Genomic DNA, 22,350 nt, shown 5'->3' with positions numbered 1-22,350 from the left:
GTAGAGAGGATCCTGAAGGGGTCATCAGGGAGAAAAATGTTGTTTTTTAGACTTTCTTCCAATAACGTATTTAAATAAAACAATCTGAGGGGGAAGACTCGCAGGCCTACTTATTTGATTTATATCTAGGCACTTTAATATATATAACACAATTAAGTCATATTTATTTGAGATTTTATTGTCCTTTTGGACTTTAGTCAAAGAAAAACAGACACAGTGTTAGAAAAAAAAAAACATGTCACATATCAGACCAGCTGACAGGTAAATTCTCAACTCAGTCGTCTTCCGGATAAGCAACGAACACTACAGCGTCCTCAGCTATAATGTCGAATAAAACAGTCCGCCTGTCCATGGATGTGTAGATATCCATTAAAACCCTGCTTTTTTAAAGTATCCTGTCAAGTTCTGTTAGAGTTTGTATGACTGTCATAGTTGAATCTGCCTTAAAGGGTCAGTACACCCAAACACACCACGGTTTCAATATCTTAAATCTGTGATCGTCACATTGGTGGAATTAGAAATCTCTCCTCACCAGATAAACTGTCTGCCTGTCTTGAAAACACTGACCCTATGCAGAAAGATACATGTTTGTAATTTGGGTGAACTGACCCTTTAATAGGAACACGTCACTAAACCCAGAGGTCAGGTTTCTCCGTTTGAACTGAACCTAATCAACCCATCATCCAGCTTGTCTCTGCGGCCTCTTCAGCCCCTGATCCCGTCTCCTCCTTGCGACCTCCGGGCTCCGATGGACCGAGCTCTCCTCCGCTGCTCCTGCTGCTCTCGCTGACTCTCCCTGCGGCGGTTTATGACCTTGGTGGTTGCGCGAAGCTTGCGGAGCCTCAGAGCCCGAAGACGCAGCTGAAGGTCCTGGGGGATCTTCCCTCCTTTGGCCCGGATCTCCTTCAGCCGCTGGATGGGCGTTTTGGTCAGGGTGAAGTCGCAGATGGTGGGACGTGGCTCCATCCCAACGCGGCAGTGACGCACGGACGGGAAGTAACCCTCGGCCCAGACTATCACCTTGTACTCGCCCGGGTTCAGGAGACGCCAGTAGTCTCCATCAGCAGCTAAGGACACCAAAATGCATGGACAAAAATAAAGATTGATTTTGTCTCTACATAGCTACACATGTTCCAGTAGAAAGGAGAACCAACAGATCAATGAAATCAAGGGTCAGACCTGATCGGATGTCATGATCGTGGTCCTCCACCTTGATCACAGCGTCTGCTATTCCTTTTTTGGTCATCTTGTCTTTGATCACACCCTTAATCCCTCTGTGAATCTGAGGGAAGAGGAGAAAGTTATCGATCTACAGCTGCCGCTGCTGCTGACTTGTGTGATTTCCTCTGCAGACTGACCTGCTCCATGTAAACCAGCAGAGACTCCTTGTTGTTCTCCCACTCGACGGGAAGCTCACTGGCATGAGGGAACTTGTCACAGGACAACTCCACGGTCACCTCGAAGCAGTTGGTGTGCATATAACTGAAGTCATTCATACCTGCAGGAACAACAAAGAACAACGTACATACGAAAGATATTTACTAGTTTTATTGACTCAAAGAATCGATTGAAAGGCTTCTTTCTCAGGTGAGCTCAAGAAAAAAAGAAAAAAACAGTTGCAAGGGAATGTAAAATATATAATTTAACATCCAAAGATCAAGAACATGATGTCCTGTAATCAGTCCCACGTTCTGCACGACCTCGCAATTTTGCACAATCACCACAACTTTTCTGCAAAATTGACCAATCACCATAATGATGCAGCGTTTGGACATAATGACGAGGTTGCTCAGAATTCAACTTCAATTCAACTTTCTGATGGGACTGTCTTGTTTTGTCCATACCCCAGATATTCAGCTTACTCTCATGGAGGAGACTGAACCAACCAGCCAGCAGCAGCAGCAGACAGTTATCACTTACTACGCTGATAACTGTCTGCTGCACACTATGCAATTTTATTATTGAAACATCCTCTCCTCCTCCTAACTCTCCTCAGCTGGTTTCCATAGTTCAGTCTGAGCTGACTCACTGCCGGGGACGGTGTGCCAGGCTCCTCCGTTGATGATGTTGTTGTGCGCCTGGAAGTCCTCGTAGTGGCACATGCGGCGGTCGGGGTTGGCCATCACCAGGTTGGTGGAGGCGTAGACGGTGGCCAGCCAGCGGAAGAAAGCGTTGTCCGCCGTGGGGGTGTCCTCCTGAGGGGCCCAGTCCCGGGTGCAGTCGAAGGGGTACGTGACCACCAGCTCCCCCCCGTGGAGGTTCGCACTGAGGACGAAGGGAATGTCCTGCATCCAGCTGATGACGGCACGAGTCTCCGGTGCAACCTGAGAGGGAGGGAAAACATTGTGACGTAACAATCAGGAGAAACTCATATATAAATAGTACTTTTAAATATTTCCATTTATCAATACCTGGTTATCTGGAGGCAGAGTTTTCAACATGTGGTGACCTTTAACAAACTGTTACCCAACATTGAGTGACAATGTTTCCAGGAAAACCACAGCCCTCTTGGCTCTTATTACTTCCTGATCTGAGGTTTGCATGCTGCTGCTGCTGCTGCTGCTGCAGTGGAAACATTATTTTCCTTTTCTGAAACCGTCCTCACACACTACCCTCAAAAAGTGCCTCTCAGCGTGACCTACATTTATCCACTAATGAACTGGAGACTCACTCAGTCACTGTTTAAAGAGTCGGGTTCTTTAAGGCAACCATCTGTATTTCATTAAATTCTCTTTCCTCTTCTCAGACAGCAGAAAAGTCCCTTGTGTTTGTTTTATAAAGTTATGTGATTCTTGTTGCTGCCTGCCACAGTGCTGTTGTTTCTTTACACCACCAGATGGTGCCAAATAAACACATTTTTTTGAAATCTTACGCCCTGGTGCTTCACCTAAATCCCCAAACTTAGTCAGCAATCTGTATTGCTTGTCACATCAATAAAGACTTTATTATTTTTTGGGTTGTTTCATAGATGGAATGTAAAAAAATCACATTTAATCATCTGCTGTACTTTAGTACGTATTTAAATGTTCACTGAAATTTCTTTTCATCCACCTACAATGCTGTACTGAGTTCCCTCCCCAGACAGCTTAACAACCATTCACATCTGGGCTCAACTACCTCTACCATCCCACATGAAGGCCAGTAAGGTCAACAACTCACCAGTGGCCCTAAAGACTCTGTGAGGACACTCCCACACAGCCTGCAACTCCCTTCCAGTTAGGTAGAACTGAAGAAACCTCTTAGATGAGAAGTGAATCCTCTTCAAGAAACTGATAAAAGTCCAGTTGCCTACGATACAGCACTTGGAATTACAACGACCTGGATGACTGAGAGTCGCTAAAAAGGCAAAAGGCTTTCTGTAGAGCCAGTGTTTGGTTTGGTTTGGCGGCTCTGGGCTACTGTAGAAACATGGCGGAGTGTGTGGAAGAGAAGCTACTCTCTCTGTAGATATAAAAGTCATTCTAAGGTAATGAAAACACAGTGATTCTTATTTTCAGGTGTTCGTACGACTCTACGACTTAAGAATTGAGCTACGCATCCTTACCATCGCGTCTTCTTTGGTGTAGTACTCTGGGATGGGGATGTAGTGGTTGGAGACTTTGGACGTATCTGCTGCCGTCTCTTGAGCATCCCACATGATGTTGTTCAGGTCAGGAAAGTTATGATTCAGGTCGATTCCCTCAAAGCTGTATCGTCCATCAGCCCAGCCGGCCAACTCTGAGCCCTGCAACCAGGAACAGAAATTAATAACTACAATTGTATAAAGCATTCATTTCAAATTAGGGGCAAACTACAGAGACATATCCGTTAAATCTACACAAAGTTACTTGAACTTTAACAACCTTCACATAGGCTTCTTCATATCCATCAGGGTTCATAGAGGGCAGGAGGTGGATTCGGGTCTCGGTCACCAGCCGAACAACACGTTGGTTCCCCTTCTTGTATTCTTTACATAAATACTGCATGAGGTTGAGGACGAGCTCTCGGCCCAGAGCCTCGTTGCCGTGCATCCCCGCCACGTAGCGGAACTCGGGCTCGCCTGCCGAAAGAGAAAATAGAGACATTTACTTTGCGTGCCAAGTAATAAACGTTGAGTCTGGGTCACACTCTACATCAAGCACCCGCAGCGTTTTATTGGATTCGATCAGAGAGTCAGGGCTAGAGGCACATCAGGAACCTCTCTGATAAAACCTTCAACACCTTTTATATTGTGTGAGGAAACAGCGTTGATCTGGCTCACAGCACTTTGCCAATGATCATGCATGAGTTGCAGAAAATTTGCATTGGCTGGTGCCCCTCTCCTTCTTAGATTTGGCGCCAGTGAAACCACCGAAATTTGAATCAGCTGCTGACATTATAAATAACCTAGATTCCCATCTTTCCTGAGTGTTTATGCCATTTGTCCGAGAAGAAGAAGAAGAAGAAGAAGGGGAAAAAATCTGCCCTCAACGTAATTTATTTAAACTCTTTGGCAGATGTAGAGGCGAGAAAACCCGGCATCTGAGGACAAGATCACGCAGAAATCTGTCTTGTATGGTGGCGAGAGAGTTGTCTCCGATTTCAACCCTTTATCAGTGTGTTTACACGCGGGAGGCCCCCTTTTTATGATACGCCTCAGCCTCCCTCAAGAGACAAGCCTGTATAAACACCGGAGGATGTTGAACCAGCAGGGGCCTCTGAGCAGCCACGCCGCCAAAAAACGAAAACCACGCAGGATTAAATGTCTTAAATCAAGGCAATATGTGCTTGTTTTCTGTCTCACAAAGCAGTTTTTATGCTGCATTTATCTTGTTTAAAAGCCATTTTGTCCTTAATAATCTTTTAATATATACAAAGTGTTACTGAGATTTCATGGTTTTTGAAACTGGAGAATCCCAGTATGAACTTGTTTGAACACCGTCAGGATAACTTCTCTACGAACTCTGTTAGACTTTAAAATGTCATCTCGACTCATAAAAGAAGGGCTGAATCACTTTTCCTTACCTAGCTCGTGTTTGCTGGGGTTATCTGAGATCACCATGACGTACAGTTTGAGGCCCATGTAGCTCTTCCCGATGGTGTAGACGTGGGTGATGTCCGGGCACTCCTCCGTCACAGACTTCATGAGCTTCAGGGTTGAGAGGACAAGTTGGACTCTTTAAAGGGTTAAATCTGACAACTGAATCTGAGTAAAACCTCTGGTATTGGCTTCGGGCGAACCACGGTTACTCATCACGCATCTGTGGCCCCGCAGACTCAATCGCTCTAACCTTTCTCATCTCTTTGTAGTTGTGGTGTCTGAAGTCCAGAGCGTCTTTTGATCCGAGTTCTCGCTCTGAGGCGTAGATGTCAGTCGGGTCTACGAGGAAAGAGAGCGTTAACTCCTGAAAGACCACCTGGCAACGTATCGGTCAGTGTGAATCTTATTATCAAGTGAATCATCATTACTGTCAAAAACTTGGAGATCTGTTCCTACCATGAACTCGGCAACCGAGTATCTCCGCCCTGAGGCAGATGGTGCCGTTGAAGTACCAGGTCTGGGGGTTAATGCGGATGAAACGGGCGACGGTGGGAACAGGAAGGAGTCCGAGGATCGGAGTTTCTGGATTCTGGTTTCCTTCGAAGATCTGTGCAATTCAATGGGACACTTTGGTTTGAATATTTTTGGATCCCCTGTAAAAATTACAACATTTACACATAAAGCTAGACAACAATTAGAGACAGAATGACCTACAACCACCAGGACTGCACAACCTTCACAATCGTTACTGTATTCCAGACTGTATATCAACATATTTTTGATGGATTATTGTTCAATTTTGTACGACACTGACATTTGTGGTTGTCAGAAGATGAATCCTACTGGCTTTAAGGCCACAAAACACTGCACTGGCATCAAGATAAACAATCTAACATGACAGTTGGTGGCGTTAATGCTCCAATTGGCTGTAAGTCACAGTAAGAAAGAAGAAGAGGAAGATGGCGATGAAGAAGAAGAAGAAGAAGAACATGGTGGCTGAAAACTCTTGTTAATCTTTTGGCTTTTAGAGTTTAACCAAAAGAAACAAACTTGTAGAGAATCGATGGGACATTTTTTCCAGCTGTGACTCATAATAAGAGGGAAAAGAGTCAAAGTTGCGCCTGGATCGACACACCAAGAGCTAATTATTTGTTTCTTGACCTTAATGTTAGTCTTTGAGATCTTAACGGACCAACAGACAAACAAACGGGACGGAGACAAAACCTCGTTAGGGAAAACCTTACGAACTACAACGGGGCAAAGAATTTTCTGTTTCTCCTCCAGCTCCTTGGAAAAAACTCTGACTGTCCAACTCACTCATGTGTGGCGCTGAACAGAAGACGTCCCTTCAGTTTTAGTTGCAGGTTTCAAGGTTCATCGAGGTGTATTTAACTTTGACTACACACCTTAATTTTGTCATTTTAGAGGCAATTAAGGTCAATGTTTACTATGCCAACCGTAAAACTCCAGTGTTCTGCCGCCCTTTATTTGTTTTCATTTTGAGCTCTCTGTTATTTGAGTGGCTCTCTTCTTACTCGCAGAACATATTTCACTTTGGCTCAAGCGCTTCGAAAATCTGTTTTCCATCTGTGTGAGGTCCAACGGTCACGGTAGAAAACATTCCTCAAATCAGAGAACACAAAAAAGGTTGTTCTTACTGCTTCTTCTGTCCCGTTCATGCAGGGCTCCCAGTTCACAGAGTCGTTACTCAGCTGGACTTTGTAGGTGTGGACCCAGTCCCAACTGGAATGAAGACCAAAACGTTAATATGCTATCATCTTGTGATCTTGTTTCTGTGTTTCAAGCATCCCTTTCTTTCCATTTTGGGCCTTAAACTCTTCAGATTTGAATCCTGATACTACCTGACCTCCAGATGGAGTTTCGGCCCTGCAGGATGACTCCAGTGAACAGCGTCAGGTGCAGCGCGTCCACCTCCAGCCACTGGTGTTGGTCCTTATAATCAGCACACCAGGCTCCGTCGTACAGGTCGCCGTCCTCGATGCCAGACTGCAAACACATGTTACACAGACGTTTCGAGGTCAGCTGTGGAATCCATTAATCAGAAACACGCCTGGCTCAGCCTCTGTCTGAATCGTTGCATAAGATTTCAGTTTTGACCCTGATTGTTAAATAATTGCTTTCAGCCTGCAGAACACGAAGAGGGAGGCTGGCGCGTTGAATCGCACTGCTGGCTCCTCACTTTACTGTACTCGACAAGAAGGCTCTTTACTGCAAGGCCAATCAGCGGCTTTCATTACAGTGGTAATTTTAAATGCTAATAAAAGATCACAAGCAACTATTGCAGCTGATTTAACAGCTTAAGCCACCTAAAAAGCGACAGGAGCAGTGGGCATGTTCACAAAGACTTCTATCAATCATACACCAACAGAATGGAAATGAAAATGACGACTACGACACTGCTGGTACAGCATGTTTCACAACAGAACCACTACATAAAGTAAGAGAAGTCAGGCGTCATGGATCTTGCCGAGTTTCTGACTTGGATGACCGTCCTGACTTGAGTTAATCTGACCCTTTCTGAGGCTTCTTCCCCCGCCTGTGGGCGCCAGCTGTCGGGTATCATCCATTTCCTGACACCCTTTGGAGAACCAGAGAACCATGGGAATGTTTGGGATGTATGCACATTATTCGCCACATGGAGCTCCATTCCTGGGTAAAGATCCAGGCAGTTAGGAGGGACAACCTGGGGTCATGTACCCGACTCAGAGTTCCCCTTTTCCTGGGTAAACATCCAGGCAGATACGGGGGAGATAAGAAAGCTGTTCTCTGTACTTTGTGTTTGAAGTGTGATCCAGATCTAGACCCACCTGGATGTTCAGCCTCCCCCTGTGAGGACCCAGACCCATCCGCTGGTAGGAAGACGCTTGCATCTGGCTGTCATCGACCCGCAGGGACTCAAGGCCGAGGGGAGGACAGTCTGGAGAGAAAATAAACACGAGATGAAAATCCTTGTGTTTGAGCTTGTCTGGTGATACTGAGGGGTTAAAAACTCCCCTTCTGGTTTCTCTGAGTAAGCAAACACCCGGCTGATGTAACAAGAGGTCCCCGCAGTTATGTGGAATATCTCTAATCATCCGCCGGTTCAGTGGAAGTTTGGAGGCCCTCTCCAAAGGAAACCGCAGATAAGTGAATTCAAGGAGGGTTCGAATGTAATCTGAGACAAAGCTGAGGGCCAAGAGAGAGTGAAGGCAAACGTCCAGCAGAGCAGGGAGACGAGAGTCACAGCTGGAAGGTATTTTATGGTTTTGGGAAGAGGCAATAACAATCCTATTAATCATAAACACTACTGGTACAGGCCGGGCAAAATACCTTTGTTTGCTCTCTTTAGGTCAAGGTTGTTTGTTTTTTTAAAGGTGCACTATGAACAGAAAGATCTTCATTGGCTGATTTTTTTTATTTTTTTCTATTTATTCCTAAATTAACTTTGGAGGAAAAATGTACTTTTTACTCCAGTAACTTTACTTACTAGTTACTTTACAGATTCATTTTATGAATTAAAAAAATCATATAAGCGAGTAAATAATGATATATAATCATAGATTAAGATAAAAAACAGTATATAAAGTACATGATAAATATTTCCAGCATTAAAAGCTGCAAAATTGGACATTTTAACACACTGATGCATAAATGGTAAAACTTTTAATGCACTACTTTTACTTGTAACAGAGTATTTCTACACTGTGGTAATGTTACTTTTACTCAAGTACAAGATCTGAGCAGCCTACTTGAAGATATCAGGAGCTCTGCGTGTCCCTGAAGGCATCATTGATTCATTGCACCTAACTGCTTTGTCAGTTAACATTGATATCTGGGTTAAATCAGCTTGAAGTCTCCCTGGATTCTCACGCCTTCATGTAAAAAGAAAACTGTTCTATTTTACCCAGTGTGGTTTTCTCCTCCCCTGTCTTCTTGACATCTGGTTCTTCTTTTTTCTTGGTGTCTTCTTTGCTGTCTTCTTTGTTGGTGTTTTTGTTTTCCAGCTGTTTGTCTCTGACAGTGGTGGTGGATAATGTAGTCTGAGCCGTGGTCGGAGTCGGTCTGTCTGTGCTGTGGTCCTCGGTGACGGACTCGGCCGTAGTCGTCGTGATGTTTAATAAATAATAACTCTGAGTTGATGCATCTTCAGTCAGAGCTGCATCTGAAAATCCTCCCAGAAAAACCACTGCAGCCAACACGAGCAATGACTTTTCCATCTTCTTCTTTGTTTGCTGCCGCAGAGTGGGGGGAAAAAAACTCCCAGAGCAGTTTATGTGGATCTGACAGAGCCAGACCTCCATCTACATCCGTCCTCCTCCTCCTCCTCCTCAATCCCACCTCCCCTGCCTCACCCTCCCTCCTGAAATTCCAGCCAGAGTCCTGCAAAAAAAAAGTGACTTTAAACAGACATTATTGCAGTTACATAATGTGGGTTGTGCGTGAACCAGTGACCCATATATCAGTATATAGGCCCACGCTTGTGCTGCAAAGTAACTTAAGGACATTCACTCAAGTACTGTACTTAAGAGAGGGATTATTACTCTACTTTAGCATGAATTTTTCTATTCTTAGTCATTCATTGTGCCCAGAGACTTTGAGGCTCTGAATGCCTAAAGTTTTCATCTACACTGTAAAATCTGACAAAGGGACTTTACTTTAGAGAGTGAGGAAACCAATTACCTCAAAGTTTGTCTTCTTCACTGATCAGCTTACATTTCTTCAACTTTTACTTCTTTATTTCAGGGTTTGGTGGCTCCACGTTATCAAAATACATATAATGTGTGCTTGTCCAGAGTTGCTGGAGCTTCCTGTTAACAACAACAACTTTTTCTCCCAGATTTCAAAACCCAATTTCCCGCACATCCTGCCTTTCGAAATTTCAGGCCACTCCAAGCTATAAATTTGGACATGTTTTGATTCTATTTTTCATGATTCACATCCGCTTCCCTCTGCTGCTCTGACTTTCTGAGAAACTTCTTACTCATTCAGCATTGTCTCCAGCTTATTGCGCTCCTGAATCATGACCCGAGACAATGTGAACCATTTTAATGACAATATAAGATGCATCTGTGTCAAGATCAGCATGTTCACCATCTATTGAACCGGAGAAAGATGCTGAGATTTATTGCAGCAGCACAGATTAGACAGATTAGTTTGAACGTGACAAACGCTTACTGGGAACGCGCCATCCCCTGTTTCTCTGCTTCCATCCAAACCACACATTTGCAGTTTTTCAGCAAACCATCACATCTGTGTCGTATTCAAGTCGCTCTGCCGTGAGATTTACTCACTTTGGCTGTCAACATCTGGCAGAACTAATATGCTGCAATGCAATTCGACATTTAGACAAACAAGGAGTCCCTCACTCAGCTGTATATGACTTGTTCCCAGATGGTCTGTGAGCCTGTCGACATAGACAGTATATACAGTGATGCTGTTTTTGTTTGTGTTTCCAAGTTTGGCTCATTTTCTCGCTGCCAGCCTCTCTGAGAGCATTTTAATCATCTTCTCTTCAGCATTGAGTCGCGTAACGCTTGTAAATATTTAAACTACTGCTCAGCTTCACGGCAGTAATTCTGCCTTTGAACATAAAAGAGACCAAGAAAGCCATTTTAATTTAAGTTCAGTCGAAATGATGACATTAAACCGAGTGTCAACACCTCATTAAGTGTCATACACTTACACTCGTATGTAGTTCGTTAAAGTCAAAGATATTAGTTCTTGTACATCCATCATATATCTGTAAATACAGTACACGTCTGTGTGTTTGGGAGGAAAATATATGTTTTATTTCTAAGAGCATCATTCCATTACTAAGGCCATGGTATATTCTTGATCATCTAAAGGAGATAAGAAGTGTCTGAAGTTTAAGAGAGAGATTTCATGCAAGGATATCTTTGTAAAATCAACTGTGAACAACGTGGCATGAGTAACATTTCCTCTCTAGATGTAGAGACAAAGATGAGAGCCGTGCAGCCTCTCACCCACACAGTCAGGAAATTCACTTTCTTTATATTAGTCATCTCTTTTTCGGAGAATTAACAGTTATAACATCTACACTTTGCAGCAAAATGTATTATCCTAACAGGGCAGTCATGTGAAAGATACTGTGATTTCGACTGCTCGTTCTGGGGATTTAACTTAATAGTTTATTTGTTTGGGGAGACAGGATGACATTCTATCTGAGAGAGTCTGTGTGGAGACGACAGCCGTGCAGTGCTTTCGGGACAGAGAGAAAACAAATGCTGACAACAGATGGACGATGGTAGGAAAAGACACAAATACAACAAATGTCCAGTCATGTCAAAAACACGTCAGATACAAGATGATGGAGGCATACATTTGGATTTTCTGTGAAACATTATGTCTTTCATTGTGCTTTAGACAGGTTCAGGAATATCTTTATTCTCCTGTTTCCGTCCAAAATCTAATCACAAATGTTATAAGGACAGAAATCGTTTGTATACACGTTTGTCCAATGTGGGAAGTGTGGAAACTGGTCGAGAAAATAACACTGATTGTTGTGCCTCCAGTTTGCAGCATTTTGTGAAATAGCACATTTATCATTGCAATATAAGCCCAGTGTTTCCCAAATGTATGCCTCTTACAACCCCCGTAATAAATCTTGTGGACTTGAGAAGTTTGAACAAAGACTCATTAATGGCATTATATAGCTATGTCATACCTCGCAAAAGACATTTTCTGGTTCTCCTTGACGTCTTGCCATGGCTGTGATGTTTGTTTGTTTAGGGTTTGTATACAGAAACTACATGGAGTTCTGTAAGTTCATCATCTTGTCCAAATTCATCTTGGGAGCCCAAACACAGCAAAGAAATAATAAGAATATATAATTTCTGACTAGAAACACACATGAACGTTAATTTATGATATTTTGTTTCTACATTTAATTCAATTGTATACAAAAATGGCAGCTAAGATGGTCTAAGTTGCATCATGTTGCTAAAAAGTGCACTGTAAGAGTAGTAACACCAGTTCTAGCTTTTATTTTGAAATCGAGAATGCCTGAACCCGATGGCCGTAGAAGAAGAAGAGCCTGAAGCTGATTGGTGCATTTCTCCGTGACGTATACACGGGAAATGGCCACGCAAGCGAGCGGAATCATAACACTGCATCTGAAGTGTCTTTACTCACACCGATATCGCTTAATTTGAGCTTTTTAATTTCACTTTCTCCATGGCGGCTTCTTCTAAGTATCTCCGACAAGCGGCAGTTGCAGAATAAATTAAATATTTGTCTCGCGGCGCTGTAAAAACATGTTGCTGGTCGCTGTGAAAGCTAACAACCAGCAGCAGGAACTAGCTAGCAAATGGCTGTTCGGCTGTGATGTCTGTCACTGTGCAAAGTAAGTGAACCACTGTCACTTTACACACACCAGCTTACAAAAAGCTTCACCACTGTGATATCTGACATTACAAGCTCACTGCTGCACTTCTCTAGAGTTGATTAATGGCTTGAATTTGACGCTAAAGCGGGAAATCACGGCCTGGTTGCTGTTTCCTTGGATTCCATGCGTGGCTCTCATGAGCCTAACTTGTGTTTTTTGGGGTGTTTTCCAGATGACAAGAAGACGAGCAAAACAGTGTACGGGTTAGCTAACAGCATGTGACACACAGGCTCAATACACAGCTGGTTTCAAAGATGCCTCGACTGGAAGAGTTGGCCAACGTTGCCCTCAGGGTGCCGAGCATACTGGTGCTGGACCTGCTGTATAAATGTGACATTGAAGGTTTGACGGATCACCTCAAGGCCAAAAATGAAGACATGCTCTTCAAATACAAGTATGTCATCTGGAACATGTACTACGTTGGTAAGTATGAATGTGGTGAAATTATATTGCAGCTGTGGGTTTTTGACACAATAACTTCTGTTTGATCTGTTCAGTTAGTTTTCAGGCAGGGTTCAGCTGATTTAATCACGATTCTTCATTAACAACAAAGCCACTGTCTGTTTAAAGGCTGCAATGCAATTTTTTTTGTCTTGTGAAAGCCTAAAAACACTTAACATTGCTGCTTTCAGTTAGCCTCTTTGAAAAGCTGCCAACCCAAGAACGCAGACATGAGTCAGAATTCTCTGTGAAACTATGATCTTTGTTGCTAACGTAAGTGAACACATAAAGGAATTTTACCACAGTTCCAATAAAAACATTTCAGGAAGTTCCCCCCTAATTTTTGGGGGGATTTTTGACTTTTTGTTGGACATAACAAGATGTATAAAGGCGTCATTCTGTGCTGCCAGAAACACTAAGGGATATATTAACTATTTTCTGACAAATTATTGATAAGCTCTAGACTTTAATCAACAGTTGAAAACAGTGTACAGCAGATCAGATGATAGAGCTTGATATAATTGCACCTTGTGTGCCTTTCTAGCGTGTATTTTTGATTTTTTTTTATCTTCACTCAGGTTTTCTTTGAACACAGGAAACACAAACATTTCATTTTTGCCTTCAGGTCATCTGATAAATGTGGTGGTTTTGGTTCTGCCACTGAGGCACATTGTGACGCTCTACCTCCATATCCTCGCTGCCCTTCTCCTCTACATGGGGCATCAGATTTCCAAGTGAGAGCCGCCCTCCTCCTCCTCCTTCTACTACTACTACTTCTCAGACTGCTAGATTTATTGTACCTAGATCAGGTTTCTCTCCTGAAAAAGCTTGGCTGCAGCCAGAGTTCCCCTCCCTCCCTCCCTCTGTGTATCCAGTATCCTTCAGCCTGATATTTAATTTTAGGAGACAGATAAGTGTATCATGTGTTGAGGCCACTGTTGTTTACTGCTCGCTTGCTTGTTAATTTGTCTTGCAACTTGAGAACAGCCTGGTTTTCTTTTTACGGCTTCAGGCATGTTACTATAAAAAGACCAAACCATATAAATCTGAACAGATATAAATCAGGGTTCGTACGGGTGCTTGAAATCCTTGAAAGTGCTTGAATTTAAATGTTGTGTTTTCAAGGTCTGAAAAGTACTTGGATTTTCGTTTAAGTGCTTGAAAGTGCTTGACATTATAACTCTGTCTTCCACAAAATTGGGATCAGACTGGATAATTAATTTCTGAAGTTTTTGCTATTATGAAACATAATTTTAGATGTTTACAGCATAATACAATGTACATAATTGTGATAAGAAAAAATCACGAGTATGTATATTCCTGTAGATACGTATTTTACCCCAGCAAAAAGGTGCTGGAAAATCTTGAAAATTACCCTTAAAAGTGCTTGAAAAGTGCTTGAATTTGACCTTGAAAAATGTGTACGAACCCTGATAAATACGTGAATAGACAGCTAAAAATACAAAATAAACTGAGAAATTAATTAACTAGATTTGACCTTTTTCTGTCACCTCAGGAATTGTTATAATTTATTGGATTTATTAATTTAAGAAAATATATATTTCATAATAAAACCTGCTGGTACAAAGTCCACAAAAGAATCTCAAATTTGCCAAATGCAGCCTCAGGAAGTTGTGTGGTGCTCTGTGTTTTTTGTAATGATGTGTCTGATATAAACACACAACAAACACTGCACAAAACATTATAAAACCTGTTTTATTTCTGTTCATTTTACAGGGATTATGTTCGTGAGGAGCTGCAGTACGGTTATGAAGGAGCAGTGTACCTTGATTCTCTGGCCTTCAATAGATTTGTCTCTGCAATGACTAGTGAGTCCTGAAACCAAACTTTAAATATGTGGTATAAAGTCATCAAGCTTCATATTCTTGGACTGTTTTGTTTTCATAGGGCTTCACTATAAATATCCTGCAATTTGGCCTGCTAGCATACAGTTTTCCACCCTTTCCCAGCTTTATGGTTGGAAAATCGTCATCATCAGTCATTTTTCTTTCGTGTCTGACAGTGATTGATATTCTGTATTAGTTTGTTCCACTAGAAAATTACATGTCTCCAAGTTTTATGGCTCCACCCTTCCATCAATGGTAATATTGTAGATGTCTTGTGCATCATTTTATACACATTTCCTTGAAATGTAACTGAACTAAACCGTAGCTTTTCAGGAATTTTTTACTTATGATCTGTGGGTTTGAGTTAACAGTGGGGAGATGATTCATTGAATAATTTATTCTTTTTAACTATCAAATGAATTGCCAGCTATTCTAATAATTGATTGCTTGCTTGAGATTTTTTTTATAAAAGAAAAAGCTCAAAATTATCTGATGCCAGCTTCTTAAATTTGAACATTTTTCAGTTTTTTTTTACTCCTCTCTGACAGAAAACTGAACTAATTCAGACTATAAAGATCGGAGTAGTGTGTAAGTGTAATTCATTCAGTTGTATCAATGCAATATGTTATTTTCTGTTCAGGTCAGATTATTCTCAGCACGCTGTGTGCCTTCCTGATGAAGACCAGAAAGGTGTGGTTGTTTTCTGCTCACATGCTCCCCCTGCTGGCCAGACTCTTCGCTGCTCCTCACGCCACCCTGTTAACAGTCAACACGTTCTCCATGGGACTGACTGGAGCAGGAATCACCGTATTCCTCCTCTCACATCTCTTTCTGCCATATCGCCTCGTAAAGGCTGCCTACTCAGAGCTGCTGCAGCTGGAGGTGCTCTTATTTTGAAATACTTCTTCCTTTTCTTTTTATAAGGAATCCTGTTTGTCTGAAGAGGTTTTAGATGCTTGGGTTTGTTTGTTTGTAAAAACAGCCACTGACGGTGTGGGTTCACACTTCTCTACCTCTTATCTGATCTCATCTCATCCCTGGTTTTCTGTCCCTCAGGTGATTGAGCTGTACAGACTCCTGGCTGTGGGAATCTCTCTGTGGAACCAGTTTGCCGTCCCAGTGCTCTTCAGTGTCTTTTGGTTTGTGCTGTTCATCGTCCAGCTGTGCTCAGATGCCATGTCTAGCAGCGCCTCAGCAGGCCATCAGGGAATCATGTTCTTCCTGCTCACAAGGTGCAATGTCATTCTGTGTATTATACACATTATTCCTTCATTACTTATTTTCTTTATAATTTAATGTTGTCTTTGTTTTTCAAACCCTACAGTGTCTCTGAATGTTGTGCCACTCCGTACTCTCTTCTGGGTCTGACCTTCGTGGTGTCCTATCTCGCTCTTGGACTGCTCAACCTATGCAAGTTCTACCTGGGAGGTTATGCAGCTGTTCAGAATGAGAACGTCATGCACAGGTGAGATGTTATCTCCGGTTTCGTACTCTCACCAATTAACCCCTTTTTGCCAATTTTCCACAAAAATCCAGCAGTAAAACATTTTTGTGCTATTTATTAAGCTGATATATTGAACTTGTTGGCCAACAGTAGACTATATCCACATTCAGCAGTTACTCAGCAACATTATAATTCATTTGGAGTTGTGCTTCTGTCCACCTGGTGAATGTGGGTTGCAGTATTCATTCTTGTGGCTTTGTGTTTGGGCTCTACCGACTCCTGAGGGAAATATGTTGCTGTAAGCAACTAAATCCTCCTCTGTGTTCACCAGTTTATTGCCAAATGTGTCTTACTGCGCTTTAGTGCTGATCAGTGGGCTTCTAGAGCTTTTTTGATAAACAAAGCTGTCTGCTGAGGCTGAAAACAACGCTGTGACAGCGAAGAGAGTGAACCAAATCAGTAAAGTTGCAGAATAAGCTGAAAACATAAAGCTCTGCAAAGTCAAAAAGGGCTGCAGATTTGGGTGATATTCTCTGTGGGTTCAACTGTTCAAACAACTTGTTTTATAGTCTTTGTGTAGAATGTGTGAGATTATAACTTCTTTTTGATAATATTTGTTACCACTGGAGGGTGCTCCCTGCCTAAGTCACATAAAAGCGACAAACATTTCAGGTGATTTCCAGGAATAAAGTCTTTGTCACTGTGCTCAGGAAGTTGGAATCTGGAAAATTCCCTTTCCAAAACAAAACTTGGAAAAAAACAAAACAAACAAAATCACAGAAAATGATCTCCCTTTGTGCTCCTCACAAACACTCAAGGAAGAATGACTCTTTAATCATTAGGATGGTAATTAAAAATCATTTTCATCATTGTTGATTATTTAATTGATTACATAATTAACTCCATTCACTCTCTTCCAGATCAACAGTTTAAAAACAAGATTTCTTTCAATGTTATATAAAAAATTAGCGCCTGAAATGACTTTAAATCTGTACATTTCTCAGTATAATGTGCTGTGTTATTTCTGCTCTGTTATGACTTGACCTTTCCCTTGTTGTCCGCAGAGGTGTAACTGAGGGCGTCACGCTTCTCCTCCTCGCTCTTCAAACTGGCCTGTTAGACATGCAGGCACTGCAGCGCACCTTCCTCCTCAGCATCATCCTCTTCATCGTGGTGACTTCAACCCTGCAGTCGATGATCGAGATAACAGATCCAGTTATTCTGGCTCTGGGCGCATCGCGCAACAGGTAACAACAGCCACAACAGTGAATTTCACCTCCTCAGGAGAGATAAAAGTGAAGCTCTCTGGGTGAAAAAGTGAAATGCTTCATGTTCCAAAGTTCTCTTTTGCTTTATTCCCTTCATTACTGTTTCTTCTGTGCTTCCAGGAGTGTGTGGAGACACTTCCGTGGCCTCAGCATGTGTCTGCTTCTGCTGGTTTTCCCAGTTTTCATGGCTTATAAAATCTCCCAGTTCTTCCACATGGACTTCTGGCTTCTTATATTGGTGTCCAGCTGCATGTTGACTTCCCTTCAGGTAGGAAGAGCGGGTGACCTTATATGATTTCCTGTGATATGTTGAGGAAAGGAAGCTGGATTGACGCACATGCCTTATAAGATTAGAAGGAACAAACCAAATGCTGTTAGAATAATATAAACGATGTCATAAATGCATAAACAGAATAAAACAAAAAGTAAAAATTAGATTTTCAAATATTCTGAATATAAATGTTTACTCTTTATTTAGGTTACTGGCACTATGCTCATCTACTCCCTCTTCATGGTGGAGCTGTTTCGTCGCGACCCAATCGAGAGCCTGGATGAAGTGATCTACTGGGTGAACGCCGTTAGCAGGGTGCTGGAGTTCGTGGTGGCGCTCTGCGTGGTGGCATACGGCACCTGGGAGTCACTGTTCGGGGAGTGGAGCTGGATGGGCGCCTCTGTCATCATCATTCACTCGTACTTCAACGTTTGGCTCCGAGCTCAGTCTGGCTGGAGGAGCTTCCTGCTCAGACAGGAAGCAGCAAAGAAGATTAACTCCCTCCCCAGAGCCACAGCTCAACAGCTGCAGGAACACAACGACGTCTGCTCCATCTGCTTCCAGGTTAGTCACACTGTGACTGTCGTCATAGGCAGCTCATCAGAGGGCTTCTGCTGTATATTACTTAACACTGCATGTACCTTTCAGACAGTGGGACTTGGTGGCTTTTACAAGGGAGGCGTGGATGAACAGGAAAACAATATGGAGGGAAACTAAGTTGAATGAATTTGATCACGTAGGGGAAATAAACAAGAGCTAACTTTTACTCACTAAAATCAACTCGGATAATAACGTGGAAGTTCCTTCCTCTATCATTATGAGAGATTTAAATGTTTGTGGGCTGTCGGCTTCTGAAGAGTGGGCCATGCCGGATAAGGTTTGACAACCACTGTTGTGAGGCATGTTGTTCCTGTCTTTCCAGTTTAGCTCCACCTCTTCTTAAACTGTTACAGTACAGTCTTTGGCCCTCGGCCAGAGTTTTTGTTAAAACTGGTTAATATTGTTTTGCTTTATTTCTACCTGTCGTTGACATTATTACTAGCATGTTACCAAGGGAGCAGCTACAGAAAATCTTGATGATATTACAGAAAGCAGTTGCAGAGAAGATGTTAATTATTTGCTGTTTTTTAAAATCATCTTGTCTAAAGAAAAAGGTAAGATAATTTAAGACTTACGTGGAGACGTTCAGATGTAACAGCAGCACAGAAACAACTTGCAAGGTAAAAAAAAACAACATTTGAGTTCCGATCAGTCAGACCACATTCACTGGAGGCCTGGACCACATTCTTATATCAATGTGTCCGCACATGTGTCCTGGGCCACATTGAAGAACTGCCTACTCAGCTGATGTCCTCTGCAAAACAAGCAGCAGAAGAAGCCACAATAACAGGCAGAATCCATTACTGACTTATTTCCATGTGGTTTACTACAATGCAAACTAGAGTACGTGTTTAGGCTCTCTTAGCTTGTCTATGTTTGCAGCAGATGTTTGTTTGTGTATTTCGACAAACCATAAATTTAGTGACTGTAATATTGCCAGACTCCCCTAGAAATTTAGTGTTTTTAAGAGTTGTTAACTGAAGAGAAATGTTATAAACTTTGTGAAATGCTGTCTGCAACTGATTCTCCACTATTGGGGCCTTCTTATTAATCCGGCAAATGTTATACATGAAGATATTTCTTTAATTGTGTAAAAAACATACTGGTATAAAGGTCTGAATGAGTACAATTGCAATGTATATATTGTTATATTTGTTTTACTGGTCAACAGGTGAAGAAATATAATAAGATATCTCTCTCCCTACAGGAAATGAGCTCTGCTGTGATCACATACTGCGGACATTTCTTCCATGGCAACTGCCTCCGCAAGTGGCTGTACGTGCAGGAGACCTGCCCCATGTGCCACCAAACGGTCAGACCCACGCCACCGGGTCAGAGCCAGGCTTCAGGCGACGCACCGGAAGCTCCAGCTCAGAGAGACGCAGGGCCAGATCCGGCTGCACAAGAGGGAGATCAGAACCAGAACAATGACACGTCCCAAGAGACACAGAGCGAGAGCGAGGCTGTTACTCCTGATCCCAGCGAGCAGCAGGATCAGACGGGAGGATTTGCGGATGGAGATCGTGAGAGAGAAGATAAAGCTGACGGAGAAGCTGCTGAAGGTCTTCGCTTCAGCTCCAGTGGAGATTTTGTTGGATTTGTCGGCCCAGTGTCGAGCTCCTCTTTAGCGGACGTTTCTAGTAAAACTTTTCCTCCTTACGTTCGAGTTGAGGAGAGCGGCAAAGACCCTCCTCTGCCATCGACTCTTAACGCTGTGAATGAGAACACAGCGGAGAACCAATCTGACTCTAACGGAGCAGAATTTAACGTCACTTCCTGTCCGAGAGTGCCACAAAATGGTGACAGGATACCGAAATCATGGAACAGCCTGAGTTCACCTGAATCAAACAATACAAATACAAATCTTGAGGCATCTGGTTTCAGCCTCGATAGCCAAACATCTTTCAAATCATGTAACTCAAAACTCTTAGACTGCAATGACGACCCTCAGATTCATAAAGGTAACGGTACATATTCGGACTCGGACCTTGACGGGCTTGAAGAGGCTGACAACAGTGACAACAGAGACTGACTGCCCTGCATCAGTGCCTTGAAGGAGTAAAAAAGGGTAATCCTCCATACTGGGGAATAAAAAGCACATTTGCCTTCTCTGTGTACCAATAGAAAAATAATTGTATCCTTAACCAGACAGTGTACCGAATGTGCTTCAGTGAGCAGATAACGAGCATCCGGATTGAATATTAAGACTAAATCGTGCTAAATGACACTTATTGTACAACTGTAAAGAAATTGTAAAAAAAAAAAAGTATAATTCATAGAAATTATGTGTAACTATAAAGCAGTTATGTTGCATCAATATTCACCTAATTCTAGCAGGTTACAGGTAAAGACGTTTACTTAGAGAATTAGGTGATATTTGATTTATTTTTATTTTGTCCAGTGTCCTGGTCGCTTTTTTGTTTAGCATTTTTGTGAAAACAGCGTGGAGGAAAAAAAAAGGAAGAGCTTCAGCAGTTGTCTTTGTTATTCATGAATCAGCCTTTTGTACTGCAAAGGTTCTCTGCCCCCACCCCAGTATTAAATTACTGCTGTGAACATTTTTTTTCTTTCTGTAGTTTTTATATTAATTAATAAAACCGTGGCAGGTGCACGGTGACGTTGTCATCGTTTGCCACATCTCTGAAGTCTAAACAGAACATTACCTCTGTAGCCTCGAGATATGAGAGGCCAGATTAAACTTTTTGGCTCACATGTCGACTTGTCACTGTATAATTTCACAATTGTCTACAGTAAAATATCATAAATCATCATTAGATGCTAAAAAAACAACTTGACAAAACTTGGGTTATAACATACAAAGCATTTTCTTATGTTTAGTTTGGTCAGGTCTTGATTGGAAAAACATCAGGGGTCTGAACTTAAATATGTACAAGTAACCCACATCATTGCTTACTTTTGATTAGATCTATATAACGGAAGAGTTGATGCTTGCATTTTGCATTTAGGCACCACACTAGAGTGACAAATACATTGTGATGAGTTAAAATGACATTTATTATAAAGTGGTCGAAAACAGCTGCAACAACTGCAGAAGGCATTATCAGTTACATCTGTGCTTTCCCTTCTAAGACATGTTCAAATGTAACAGATTATAATCGCCTGTTACCGTAATAGTCAGACAGTTTATACAGCGTTTTCAAATAACAGAAGAGGGGTTGATGAAGACACTGCTTGTGTATCCAAGCAACAACAAATAAGCAAAACAACAGTGGAAAAAATAAAAGATTAATTAAAATAAAGTATAGGTTTCAATTGATATATAACTCAAGTAATTCAGATAGATTTTCAAGTCATTTTTAAATGCCACAAAACTTGGACCAACTTTAAAGAAATCTGAAAATATATTCAAAGTTTCAACCTCCAAACTTTGCAATGTAATATATGCAAACAGGTTTTACTTGATCTGAAACTAACCACTCGTGCATTCTGTCCCAAAAAACGTCAAACAGTATTACACATGTAGGAAAGAAGTTCCTGACATTCAACATCTATATGATGAATTTAATGTATTTATATTTTATTTAAATACTTTCATTTTTTGCTACTTTATCCTCCTACTCCACTACATTTTGGAGGCAAATATTGTAGTTAGTACTCACTACACTTATTCTTTAAATTTAATTACTAGTTATGCATTTTTAAATCAATTGCTTTCTTTAAAAAAAGGACTTATTCTGATATTCAGCTGAGACGAAAATTGCTCAACCGATAGTATCCAATATATACATACAAGGGGTCGTCTTTGTGGCTTTTTCAGGGCCGATACCGATTATTAGAAATCTAGGAGACTTAAAAGCAGCACTATTTGTGTGGGTGACTTTCAATTTTACTAAATCAATATTTAAACATTTTTACTCAAGCGTGACTTTTGGTTTCTTTTTGCTTTGACTAACTTTTTCAGCTGTGTTAGAATTGAATAAATAGGGTTCGTCTTTGTGTTTTTTTTCAGGGCCGATACTGATTATTAGAAATCTAGGAGGCTTAAAATTTATATTTGGGACGGATATACATTTGAAGTAAAACTTTAAATCTTAATTTCAAACAACCAGAAATG

At 41.7% G+C, this 22,350-nt stretch overlaps 2 protein-coding genes across 3 annotated transcripts; one reads left to right on the top strand and one right to left on the bottom strand.

Annotated features, from left to right (window-relative positions):
• Window positions 1-114: 114 nt before the first annotated feature.
• On the bottom strand, window positions 115-9,323 carry LOC115566319 (probable carboxypeptidase X1). The gene is made up of 13 exons (XM_030392148.1): window positions 8,904-9,323; window positions 7,828-7,937; window positions 6,867-7,006; window positions 6,658-6,742; window positions 5,456-5,606; window positions 5,250-5,338; window positions 4,984-5,107; window positions 3,843-4,039; window positions 3,545-3,724; window positions 2,030-2,324; window positions 1,359-1,498; window positions 1,180-1,282; window positions 115-1,067 (listed from the first exon to the last, which is right to left on the bottom strand). Exons 1-13 carry the CDS (start codon window positions 9,298-9,300, stop codon window positions 706-708), a joined length of 2,373 nt encoding a protein of 790 aa, XP_030248008.1. The 5' UTR covers window positions 9,301-9,323; the 3' UTR covers window positions 115-705.
• On the top strand, window positions 8,093-20,987 carry LOC115566318 (RING finger protein 145). Of its 2 annotated transcripts, none has more exons than XM_030392147.1 (11): window positions 8,093-8,252; window positions 12,577-12,827; window positions 13,471-13,579; window positions 14,583-14,674; window positions 15,333-15,574; window positions 15,749-15,924; window positions 16,017-16,157; window positions 17,201-17,383; window positions 17,525-17,672; window positions 17,883-18,239; window positions 19,483-20,987. In XM_030392147.1, the coding sequence occupies exons 2-11, from the start codon at window positions 12,659-12,661 to the stop codon at window positions 20,305-20,307; spliced, it is 2,442 nt and encodes an 813-aa protein (XP_030248007.1). In that variant the 5' UTR covers window positions 8,093-8,252; window positions 12,577-12,658; the 3' UTR covers window positions 20,308-20,987. The 2 variants fall into 2 exon arrangements, with proteins under 2 accessions (XP_030248007.1, XP_030248006.1); XM_030392146.1 differs by lacking the exon at window positions 8,093-8,252 and adding an exon at window positions 12,059-12,362.
• The last annotated feature ends 1,363 nt before the right edge of the window (window positions 20,988-22,350 follow it).

The sequence above is a fragment of the Sparus aurata genome, chromosome 16 (assembly GCF_900880675.1).
Source record: "Sparus aurata chromosome 16, fSpaAur1.1, whole genome shotgun sequence".
Classification (NCBI taxonomy): domain Eukaryota; kingdom Metazoa; phylum Chordata; class Actinopteri; order Spariformes; family Sparidae; genus Sparus; species Sparus aurata.
The sequence above is the reverse complement of the archived record's forward strand: the minus strand, read 5'-3'. Positions and strand labels throughout refer to the sequence as shown.